General features: G+C 44.2%; 1 protein-coding gene across 1 annotated transcript in view; it reads left to right on the top strand.

Annotated features, from left to right (window-relative positions):
• The first annotated feature begins 4,024 nt into the window (after positions 1–4,024).
• The window catches only part of NEB (nebulin), a 105,004-nt gene continuing 96,452 nt past the window's right edge, over positions 4,025–12,576 (top strand). The window contains 3 exon segments of the mRNA XM_032113885.1: positions 4,025–9,309; positions 10,019–10,124; positions 10,614–10,679. Of these exon segments, the coding sequence (XP_031969776.1) occupies positions 10,647–10,679 (33 nt within the window). The 5' untranslated portion in view covers positions 4,025–9,309; positions 10,019–10,124; positions 10,614–10,646.

Raw genomic sequence — 12,576 nt, 5'->3', positions numbered from 1 at the left:
CATCCTGTGGACAAGGGCAGCCTGCATCCAGGCACAACAATTTTTCCACCACGTGCTGAGACCATTAATTCCTGGTGTTTTTAAGAGAACGTTGGGATAATGCAAAAATAGTGCATATTGATAAGTTACGTCTCTTTTAACTGAGGTGAGGTGGGAAAATCCCATTCTTGCAGGATTTTCCTGCCAGGAGCAGCAGTAACCACAGTTCCATGCTGAGCCCAGTGAAGGAATGACAGGGTGGCTGCAGCAGGGAGAGGGGGAAGGTGTTGGAGGGTATCTGGGCTTCAGCTAATTTGAGATTTACAATGAAACCTTATTTCTGCTTTTTGGAAAGCAAGAGGCCCCTCAGGATTTTGACCATTGGGGTTTTCTCCCCTTTCCTCCTTACAGCCCTGTGGAAGAGAGAGCCCAGCTCTGAGGCCGAGTCACTTTGCCAGAAGGTGTCTCTGCCTGGCAGTGACATGGAATCTGTGATGTGGCAGCGATTTAGGGAGGCAAAATGTATTGTTGCTTTATTTCCTGGTGGTGGGCACAGCTTTGCTGAGGGCATTGTGGTCCCTTCCCACACCATGGCAGATGGCAGGGCCGATATTCCTGGGATACGGCACAGTCGGACCCATCTGCATCCCAAACAAGCGATGGCGAGACTGGAGCTGCTCCAGGAAGGTTATAATTATCTCCACTTCCCTGCCAGTCCAACCTGGATCCAAAGCTGGAATTACTGTCTGTTTCTGGGCACAGAGAGTGGCTGGAGACTCGGTGTTCCCGTCCTGCCAGCACTTCCCAAAGATGCTGGGAAGGATTCTTGAAGTATCCTGTGCAGGGCCAGGAGTTGGATTTGGTGATCCCTGTCAGTCCCTTCCAGAGCAGGATTTGAAGCTCTATGAATCTGTGATTTCTTGCTCCAGTTCCCCCTCAGGCTGCTCCCTTCCAGGGAGGCCAGATGGGGGCAGGATCCTCCTTTTTATTAGCAAATACTTCAAATGAAAAAGTTTTATTTAAGGGAGTTTTGCTATATCCAAGGGAATGAAATTCTTTCAGCCCGTGTAGCCACCAAAAGAAATCCCCTGCCCCCCTCCTTTGCTGTAGTACTGCAATCACTTGTGTGGGGCTTGGGGAAGTAGTGGTCATAGAACTGCTGGTTAACAAGGTAAACAAGAGAAAACTCTGTATGTGGAGCAAGGAATCACAGAACCATTAGGGTTGGAAAAACCCTCTAAGATCATTGAGTCCAACTGTTCCCCAGCACTGCCAAGGCCACCACTGACCCATGTGCCCACCTGCCACATCCACAGGGCTTTTAAAGCCTTCTGGGGCCAGGGACTCCACCACTGCCTGGGCTGGACAGCCCTTTCCATGAAGAAATTTTCCCCAATATCCAGCCTGACCCTCCCCTGGCACAGCTTGAGGCTGTTTTCTCATCTTGTTTCTCCCCTGCTGTGGGGTTTTCCCTGTCCATCTCTCCCGTGGCAGTTGTGTTTTTGCAGACCATCATCCTTCCTCTAAACCATCAGCTGAGTGTGCTGCTAAACCTCACTCACCTCTGAGCCCGAATAAACGTGATGGAGTAATTTAATGATCTGTTTCACAGACCAGTAACCCCCTAAAGTTAGTGGTTATCTCTTATCTCTTAGCTTTTATCACAGGCACAGTAATTCCGTGCTGTTTCACTGGGCTCCTGCCATGCCTAGGACAGTCTATCTTTAGCCTTGCCTTACTCTATCCTGTTTCTGCTTTTTAAAAATTCCTCCTTCAGTAACTTTGCCATTGCTGTGTTTTCTGGTATTTCTCCACGGTGGAGGGATGGGTTGTTTTTACACAGAAGGTTTTGCTGGCTTTCAACAGCAGGGAACTTGTGTCATTGTAGGAACAACTCCATTCAAACTTGAAAATGATTTACTTGATTTGCAGTGTCACAGCCAAAAAAATTAAATACACAAAAATATTTGTCCCATGTTTGTTGCTCAGAAATCTGTGGATTAACAACACTTCTGCAAGAGTTAGATGGGGTTTTTAATCTTTACTGTGCTTTTCAGCCAAGATATTCTTCTCCAGCACTGAAAAGGTTCAATGTGGTGTAACCTGTGTTAGATCAACACTGAATTTTCAGGTTGTGAAGGGAATTATTGCATTAAACCCTCCCATCCTTCAGCAGCCCTGATGAGCAGACACAGAGGATGTGCTCCAGATCTGTCACAAGATGCTGCCACATGGAAGGTGAGTTGTCTCCTTCCCTGGAAACCAGTGTGTCCATGAGCATCTCACTCCTGGCATCCGTGGGGTGATGGACTTGCTGAAGGCTGCAGTGCTCGGGGCATCTCTGCCACAGCCAGAGGAACTGTGCACCTGCTTCTGTCCCTCCACCATCATTATCTCGCTTTATAAAAAGCCCCATGAAGTCATCAGGAGTTCAGCCTCCTGTGGAATGGTTCTCAAAGAAATGAGCTGAAAGTCTGCCAGGCTCTTGGAAATTAATACTGTTTAATGAAGAAAGTTTTCTTCCCTCTTGATCCCTTATTGCAGAGAAAAAATACATTAAGAAGCCCGGATTCTTGTGGACAGATGAAGGAGACAAAGGTGGAAAGATCTGTGTGTGGGACTGGGTGAGGCTGTGCACAGAGGTGTGTGGGACTGAGGAGGGACTGGGGGGCACCTCCAGCCTTTCTGGTGTGAAGGTGAGGGCAGGACCACGGCTTTCCTTAGCAAAGGTCTAGAGATAAGCACAGACTTGTAGAATCCCAGAATGGTTTGGGTTGGAAGGGGCCTAAAGATAATCAGGCTGCTCTAAGCTCCATCCAGCTTCGCCTTGGACACTTCCAGGGATCCAGGGGCAGCCCCAGCTGCTCTGGGCACCCTGTGCCAGGGCCTGCCCACCCTCCCAGCCAGGAATTCCTTCCCAATATCCCATCCATCCCTGCCCTCTGGCAGTGGGGAGCCATTCCCTGTGTCCTGTCCCTCCATGCCTTGTCCCCAGTCCCTCTGCAGCTCTCCTGGAGCCCCTCTAGGCCCTGCAAGGGGCTCTGAGCTCTCCCTGCAGCTTCTCTTCTCCAGGCTGGACACCCCCAGCTCTCCCAGCCCAGCTCCAGCTTTCCCTGGTGTGAGTTATTCAGGTAAGATCCCCATTCATGTCACTGGTGGAGCATCAGTGGGATCCGTTCAGTTTGCAGGAGTTTCTGCTGGCTCAGGAGCTCCTGCAGGTTACCCCACTGAGGATGCCTCCTAGGAGAGCATGGCCCAGTGCTAAGTCAGTTAGGGGAGGTAATTTGTGATGTTATCATTCCTTATTGTGATTAAATGCCCCTTTATTGATGCAGTAATGAAGCAGGTTTTATTGTCTGGAGCTGCTGCAGAGCAGTGGGAGCCCAGCAGATTCCTTGTGGCTGCTCAGGGCTGTTAATAATAGCGCAGAGAAGAATTACTCCTGGTGGCTGTTGTGCTGGTGACCTAAGTGCTGTGTTAGTGACCTTTCACAGAGCATTCTGCCCCTGGGAACTGCTGCTGCAGAGTATTCCTGGCCATGGCCAGCGAGCAGTCTTAATATTTTATGGACTGCTGCAGGTTTTATTTCAGGATATGAGATACCACTCCAGCAATGCCAGTCAGGAATGTGAAGCACGTTGCCTTTTCTCCTCTCATTCTATAGTCAGAGGTGTTCTAACCTTTCATATAAATATGTTCCTTTTAAATGAGAAAAGGGAAAGAGAAATTGAAAGAAAAAACAAGTCTCAGACACAGGTTTCAGTTTGCTAAAGGCCGTGACATTGGACATGTGACTCTGGTCCATTGCTTGGTCAGCATCCTTCAGGGTGAGGAGACTGAAGGTGCATGGATTGTCTATCAGGGGGAGGATTTGGTTATTCTGGAATTTTTTTAGTAGATTTCTTGAGCTTTGATCTAAATCTCGACCTTCTACAGCAGCTTCTGTGATCTATGGGCAATTCTTGTCACAGCCCATGAATTGCACATTTGATTTTCCATTGACTGTGGGAAACAGGGTGCAGTGTAGGGGAGGGAGAGGGATTGAGAGGTAGTGGGGATCATGATGCCATTTCACTGGAAGCTCCACAAATGAACCCTGCATTAATTGGAAAATCCTTGGAATGGGGAAGACTGATAGTAACTTTCCTTCTTTTGCCCAAGGAGAAAAAAGGTGCAAAGGACTCAATCACATTTTTACGTCAATCACACCTTTGTATTCAGAGTTTGCTCCCTCTTGGGAAGAAAGCATGTCCTTGGTGAAAAAAAGGCATGGAGGCCTAGGGAGTAAATATTGGATTTCTTCCCTTTTCTCACACAGGGCACAAACATCTTTCAGCAGTATCAGGGCAATGGTTGAACTGGAAAAGGCAGCAGAGGAGATTGCAGAATGAAGGTGATGCTCTGATCACGGTTTCAAAGGGACTGTTCAGCCCTGTCCTTTCATCCCAGAGGATTTACAGCAGGGAATGCCTCTGTGTTGTAGCTGTGCTAATCCATCCCTTTGTTGGTGGCTGTTGGGGTGATGTGGAAAGTTGGCAGGGCTGTGCAATGCCACGTGAAACCTTCCTGCTGCCAAGCTTTGTTAGAAATGTGAAGACCTATGAAATGATCTGAGTGTGCTCTGGGATAGAAATGAACCTGGCCTGGGTTATGGATTCTCAATAAATTGTTTCAGCTCAGTTCTATAAGAAACAACAACTCTGCTCTAAATTCCCTGCAAGGAGTTCAGTGAGAAGCCAGGGTAAGGATGCAGGATATGGAAACCAGTAGGTTTGAAAAATCCAAGGCAAAATTAAACTGGCACGTTGTGAGAAAACTGGAATGTGCCCTCATGGCAGCAGCACTTTGGGTGCTGGGGTGGGACAGCCGTGTGCAGGCACCTGAGAGGGAGCACCAAGAAGGAATTGTATTTCCTCAACAATAACCCACCCTGGGAAGGGGAGAGCACCATCAGTGCAGTACAATAAACCAGGCTGCTCCCAGCCCCGTCCAAGCTGGCCTTGGCACTCCCATGGATGGGACAATCCTAAATAGATCAATCTGCTTATACAGTAACATCTCTCGCTGTAGTTGCTGTAACGATTTGCAAAATGGGGCTAATAATGAAAAAGTTTGTCTCTAAAAGATAAAAAACCTGTGTTATTTTACTGCAGAGTAGTGAAGCAGAGACTTATCCAAAGGGACAAGTGTGGGAGACTGTCGGGTAAGAGCCGAAACTCTGGCTGCCCATCAGGGCTTTTCATTGGCATTTACAGCTGATACTTGTACCTCTGTTCTAAAAATATAAAAGTTTATTTGTCTTATAAATAGCAAGAAGAAGAAAAGATTTGAGGAGAACCTCACCTTCCTTTCCTAGTTTATAGTAACTTATATGATTGTTCCAAAATCTGAGTATGTTGAGTTGGGTGCTGTATCTCAGCTTCCCCCATCAGCTCCCATTCGGAAATCTGATCAATACAATCAGAGCTGGCTTTGAATTCTTGAGAAGATTTGCCTTTGCTGTATCTTCTTTCTGCTGAGCACCCGTGTCTAAGACCTTGTGGCTGTCTTGGGAACATTAGTAGGGGAGATAAATTAGGCTGTTTGACATCATCTTGTTGATAAATATTTTCTTTTAGGATTCTCAAAGGCCCTAAGTAAAGAACAGGGGAGGCTGTGACAGATGCTGTCATGTGAGGAGAACTCTCCTTGTGCCAATGGCCCCAGTGAATATCTTGTGTCGATATACAGGATCTTTTACACCCTGATTTTATATCTTCACTGTTGGGGGGGTTAAATATTAACCTAATTTTTTGTTTCTATAACCTGCTGGAGGTGCATTTGTTCACGTGATTTCTCTTTGCTTTCTCAAATCTCGTCATGAAAAAGATTCACAAATTGTTGTTCTTCTTTTCAGTTTGGGTTTGTTTGGAATATTTTGGCCCCTTTGAATCTTCTTTTGATTCAGTGTTTGAAACGTTCTGGTGGGACACTTTCAATACTAAAAACTTTGCACCTATACCCAAACAATTTGATCAGTGGCGCCACAGTTCCTCCTCTGTCCAGGAACACTGAGAAGCATGAAGTGAATTTCTGGTTTCATACCAATATTCCTTTATTCCTCCTCTTCCAGCAAAGTCTTTTTGAGTCACAGCAGCACAGTGAGTGGTTGGTTTACACACCACACAGCCACTACCTTGTGCTGCTACTCACCCCATATCAGCCCATCAGCATCAAAAAATAAACCTGAAAGTAAGACACTGCAGGTGATCTACTCACAGCACTTTGATTCACTGCCTCCAAGTATATTATTTGTTATGATCTAATACTTTCTACTAATACTTTGAGAAGAGGATGAGCGGCACTGAAGTAAAAGTGGAATTCTTGTTAGAGCATGTATCCTTTCCTAAAAACTTTTTGTTTGTAAGCCAAAACCAGATCCCTGACAAGGCCTGTGCTCCCAGCCTGGTTTCATGCAAAAGAAAAAAGCTGTAAAAAGGGAGGGATCCGAGGAATAATTGTATATTTAACTTGAAGACAATCCTTTGCATTTGTCTAACCAAGCCTTTCATTTCATATTTTTTTTTGTAAAAATGCCCTCCACAGTATTTCCATACATTAAACCAAAAGGTGCTGAGCAGAGGAGCCTTGCAGTGGGGAATGGTGAATGAAGAATGAGAAGGAACTCACTGGTGGTAGTTTAAAAATAGACACAAATGTGGCACAAATATGTATTTAAATGTCCTTTTCCAATGATACAATGCTTGTTAAGGCCAGGTGCTCTATTGGTTACGTCAGGAGGTTAAATATAGCACCTGAGATGTCAGGACATTTATCCATCATGCCCTGAGTGGCTCCTGTTGGATGAGCAGGACTGATGGAACTCAATATTTAAATAAGTTAAGCACAAGAAAATATTTTAAGCTTTGAATTTTTGTGGTTGAAATGCAAAACAACATCTTTTTCTGCCCAAGTACTTCTGCAGTGTTCTGGCTTTCGTTCAGAGCTGCTGGCCATGTGCTCGTTTATGTGCCGTGGATAAATCTGGCCTGGTGTGTTAACCTGGGTCAGAGCTGCCAGGCTCCACCTAGGGCACAGTTAATGCTTTTGAAATATTTGTCCCCCAGAAAGTCAAGTTCATATTCTCACAACAAAGTCAAAAGCTGGGCTTGATGATCTTGGAGGTCTTTTACAGCCTTAATGATTCCATGGTTTTATGAATATTCCATCAGAAATCAGAGTCAGACATAAATTTCCACAACAAAGCAATAAAAAAAAAGGAATTAATATTAACCACTGGCATTCCTTTTACCTCATACATGTTTGGAACAGGGAGGTTTGGAATCCCCATTCTTGGAGGTGTCCAGGGGAGGCCTGGACATGGCCCTCAGTGCTCTGGGCTGGTGACAAGGTGGGCATCGGGCACAGCTTGGACTTGATGGGCTGGGAGGGCTTTTCCAGCCTCAGGGATCCCGGGATTCTCCTTGCCCATGCAATGGCAATAGTTTTGTCAGAGCTGTTCCTTGAGATTTGGAGCTGAAGGAGCAAAGCAGCAAAATGCAGGAATTGAAATATTTTCTCAAGTGACCCAAGAGCACCCTCCTCCCCTTTTTGTACTCTGATGCCAGAACAAAAATCTTATGTTCAGCCTAACTTCTCATTTCATCAATAATCCTTTTGGCTCTTAGCCCCCTTCTGTAATCTCCATGGGTTATTCCATGCTTTTTCCAGCCCTGACCTGTGCTGCTGAAGATGTGCCATGTTTCACACCAAAGACAGCTGCATTTCAGCAGCGGAAAAAGCGGTGCTGGTGTCCTGTGTGTAATTTTAACTTTGTTTAGTGTCTTTCTAAATAAGATATATCGAACAGCAATGTAAAATGGTCTGAAGATGATGTTCTAGTAATGCAGGGCTTGCAGAGTATCACTGAGGGAGAAATTGTTTGCAGGAACTTCCAAGATCGAGCTGGAAATGACAATAATGAATTACAAGTTCAATAAGGAAAGTCGGCCCTTGACTCCATTAAGGTTTGTTATTGATAATGAAGATGTTACGTTTTGCATCTAATCTACTGAGAAGCAGCACTTGGGAGGAAAATGAGCCCGTGAGTTATTTCTGGAATGCACACACAGAGGATCTGGATCAGAGAGCAGCAGGTTACGCTGAGGTTGCTCTCGAGAGACTCCACCAACACGCTGTGTTAATTTCTGGACAATTTCAAAAGACGTTAAGAAACTGAAACAAACAGAAATCAGATTAAAAGGGGAAGGACTGCCTAGTAAAGCAAAATGTAGAGTAATTGAAAGTGGCTTGCCCAAAGAAGAAAGGGAGGGGTCTGCAGCTCTGGGCAGAGTATAAAATACTTGGCAGTAGTGAATGAGATATGATACTTCATCTGGATATAAATATGAACTTCTGGAAAGAGTTAAGGAAAAAGGTGCTTCTCAAGGACTCCTGACAATAATTTATTGAATTACGTGATCTAGCATGTGAAAAGGGATCAGTGTTGATACTGGCTTTTGAATGCACCTCCCTGAAGAACCAAAGTCAACTCTGTCAGTCGAGTGATCACCTCAGAAGTCACATCTGTTATCATCACCCTGGTTCTACTCCATACATCACGGCGTTCTTGACCTTCCAAAATACCAGGATTGCTCCCCTGTCCCTTAATCTGTTTACCAACTCTTCTTAGACTCCCTTCACCAGGCATGTTGGCTCTTTGTTGGGTTCCCTCCTTGCAAACCGTCACTTTTCACATGTTCCTGGGTCTGCGTGTTCTGCTACCGAACATTTTAAAAGTGACAAAAATACTGACACCTGCTTTGCATCAAGGTGAAAAAGCACTTCAGGTGTACTTATGGGTGAAATTAAAGACATCTTTATACTAAAAATTTAGTCTGCAGTGTGGAGTCCTCAAGTTCAGAGATTCTTGAATTTGGATGGTGGTTATTCAGGGACATTATAGGAATGGAATTGCCTCCATCAATTGAAATTCAATGTTATTATCAACTCTGATAATGTTTTTTCCATTGGAGCTCTCCCTTGGGTTTGCCTGGGGCTCCATCTCAGCCAAGCCCTGGTGAGGTCCAGCCAAGCTCTGGTGTGTTCTGGGTTTCCTGAGGAGCACAGAGGTGCCCAGCTCCCTTTCCCTGATGTTGCTGAGAACAGGTGGCCTCCTCAGGGGTCACCGAGTATATTTAGGGATGAAACTCGAGCGGGCTGGGGCCACATTGGCCGTGTGGGCCACACACGTCATCGGGAGCTGCTGAACCCACTCGCTCTCACCCAGTGCTGCTCAGGAGGGAAGACTGGAGAGCCTTTGCTCCAACGGATATTTACTGGATGTCACTGGTAAGAACATTTTAAATGCATTTCACTTCTTTTCCTTAGAAGAGGCTCTTGAGCTGTTTCCCCATTGTGTAGTTTTTTGGGAGTAGTTGTCGTGCTTTGCCCATGGAAGTCAGTTTTCTGTCTGAATAACCAGTTGCAGATTGGAGGAGGAGGAAAAGACTTGGAATGGTGTTTAGAAGTCTAACTGAAGGTTATAGCAGTGACAGGTTGAAGAGATACTGTTTATATGCAAACCCCACTTCCTGAGTTTATTCATACACCTTGGCCTACTTTTTCACGTGACTTGTTGCTCATTATTTGAGTTATTCTTAATTTATTTTAATAGTTAACAATACGTTTTTTCCAGTTAATGTTTTGGCCATTTTTCTCAGCCCATTGGGACTAAAAAGGGACAGTATTCAGTGTTCCTATATTTAACCTGCATTACTTGACTTCCCTTGCCTCAGAAGGAATTGCAGTTTAGCCAGCTAAACACAACCACCCCGTCAGTTGGCAGGATTAGCTTACACGGCAAATATCCGTGGACTCAGGAGCAGCTGTTCCAAAGCCTCATCCCCTCCCAGCATTAGAAACAGGGCTGCAGACTCTGCTGGAAAATTGTGGCTTTGCCTCACAGCAAAATCAGTGTGTTAATTAATTCGTTCAAAGGTTCTGACACTAATCTGTGCTTTGTACTTCAGCCAACTCTATGGATTTTCATCTTTTCCAGGTCTGAAGAGATAGAAAGAAAAAAGCCACAAGAGCTTAAACAAAAAACCCCAGAGCATCTCTATAGGCTGATGCTGAGAAGACAGAAATTGCCGCATTAACCTAAGGTCACTTAAAAAAATATTTACAGTATTTTTCTACATTATGCTCTTACTATGAATGAACATAGTAGAACATAAAGCTCCCATTCGAACAGGTGCTTGAATGATATAATGAAATAGCATAGAATAGTCACAGAGAAAAGAAAAATACTTCAAATAATACTGTTGTAATGAAACAAATTAAACATCATGTTTCAAGAGATCTCTTTTATTTTCATTGGATTCCAATGTTATAACTGTTATATTTGATTCGGTGTTATAACTCCTGGAATGAAGTATTTGTCCAAAATTGTAATTTTTATCAGTATGTTTGAAACTTAATCCAATGTTTTTCCATAAAAGTCCAAGTAATGCCAGATCCCAACTCTGTTTAGGGTCTGACTAGTTACTAACCATGACCCCAAGTGCTTTATGAGCTTGACTTGTACCTTCTCATGGTACTTTCAGTCATGGGCTAATACTGTTTATTCACATTTTCACCTGCTGTGTGACCAGTGAGTGCGGGAGAGACAGAAGCAAACCCTCAGAATGGAGGAAGAAGAATATGAGGAAGTTGTGGAGGTAAGAAGAAAATGTGAGAGTAGAAATGTTTGCTTCCTGCCTTGTGACTGAATACATTAATCACCTTACTGAGACGCTGCTCAGGAGCATAGGTTGCTGTTTGCTCTCTGAGGATTAGGGGATGATTAGATATCTATTAAATGGTTTCATCAGTAAAACAACAACAACAACAACAGTTGTTCTCAGTGGAGCAAAGTCTCCTGGTTCCTGTCATAGTTTCTCAGTTTAAATAAAGACTGGAACCATCCCACACTCACAGTGCGAGGTTTTCTGATTACTCCCTGCGTAATTATAGATGCACTGGGCCAGCTCTTTTCCCTCCTGGCTTGCCCTCTGTCACCCAATCCATGCTGGAGAAGATGACTTTGGAAGCCCCTTTCTAGCCCTGCCTCTGCAGAAATGCAGCAGCTTTGTGCCACCAGGGGACCACAAACCAATTTAGCCTGAGACGTTGCAGAGATGGAGCCAGATTTAAGTGACAGGACAAGGGGGGAGGACTTTAAACTGACAGAGGGTAGATTTAAATTCGATATTAGGAAGAAATCCTTCCCTGGGAGGGTGGGCAGGCCCTGGCACAGGGCGTCCAGAGAAGCTGTGGCTGCCTCTGGATCCCTGGAAGTGTCCAAGGCCGGGCTGGAGCAGCCTGGGATAGTGGAAGGTGTCCCTGCCCATGGCAGGGGGTGGAAAAGAGGATCTCTAAGGTCCCTTCCAACCCAGGGCATGCTGTGATTCCATGATTCTGTGTCTGTGGAGGTGCATCACGGATTAATTTGCCAGTAGGTCATTTAAACTCCCAGTTAGATGCTGAATTATTTAGTCTCAGGAAACTGAATAAAAAATTCCCCAGGTACTGGGCAACCTACAGCTGGAGCCACGGGAACAATGACTTTACTATTGAAACAGTACACGAAATTAACAATATGGTCTCACTTGTTGCATTGCTACTACTCTGAAATTAACTTATGCGTTATGAAATACACAAAGTCTTGCAAAAAATCGCTCAGTGTTTGAGGAAAAGAACAAGAGTATAAATGTAAACATCCTACAACTTGTTGTTACCACTGTGTTCAGTGGACTGTTGATTTCAGGTGCGTGAGGGCATTGCCAGCTTTATATATTTCAAATAGTGAATGAAGTAAAGGCAAATGACTTGCCTGTCAGAGTAGTTAAATGCATTTTGCAAAATAAGTGTCACCACTCATAAAGTGCATTTTAAAGACCTTTTACTACCTAACTACAATGACACCCACCCTTCATTAAATTTCTTGTTACCATATTAGTTGTAATTGCCTTTTTGCTTCCTGTGCACTGTGTGCTCTCTGTAATAGATATTTATTTGCTCTCATTGTTTATTTATTCCAACAGGAATTATGGTATTTTAGACTTTTTGTTCACACAGCCCCATTTAATCCTTTGTTTTAAATTTTGAATGACCGCCTTGCTGTAACCACATCCCTTGGGCCGAGGAGGCATTGCTTCAGTAGCTTCCCTTGGGATATTCATGGTGAGATGTTAAATAAAAGAGGAACAACAGCATCTGGTACAATTTTAAGCCTTTCCAGAATTTTCTTAATTCCTCTATCAATCCAATATTTTAAATCTATGAGTTCTATCAGAAATTCATCTTCTGAAAGAGTAGGACATGATTGTTGACTATTGAGCAATGCCAGGGATTTAAAGATACTATTTTTTAACTTTCTCTGGAATTATGAGCCATTACTTGATGTTGTGGCTGTCTTGGGATGTGCAAAAATCCACAGTGAGTGATACAAACTTTTGCTGCTGAGGGACTTGAGGTTTTGTAGAAATTTTGTAGGAAGTTTGTGGAAGGGTTTTGTGGAGGTTTTGTGGGAGATTTTGTAGAAAATTTGTGGGGGATTTTGAGGAAGGTTTTGTA

This window comes from Corvus moneduloides, chromosome 7 (genome assembly GCF_009650955.1).
Source record: "Corvus moneduloides isolate bCorMon1 chromosome 7, bCorMon1.pri, whole genome shotgun sequence".
Lineage (NCBI taxonomy): Eukaryota > Metazoa > Chordata > Aves > Passeriformes > Corvidae > Corvus > Corvus moneduloides.
The sequence above is the reverse complement of the archived record's forward strand: the minus strand, read 5'-3'. Positions and strand labels throughout refer to the sequence as shown.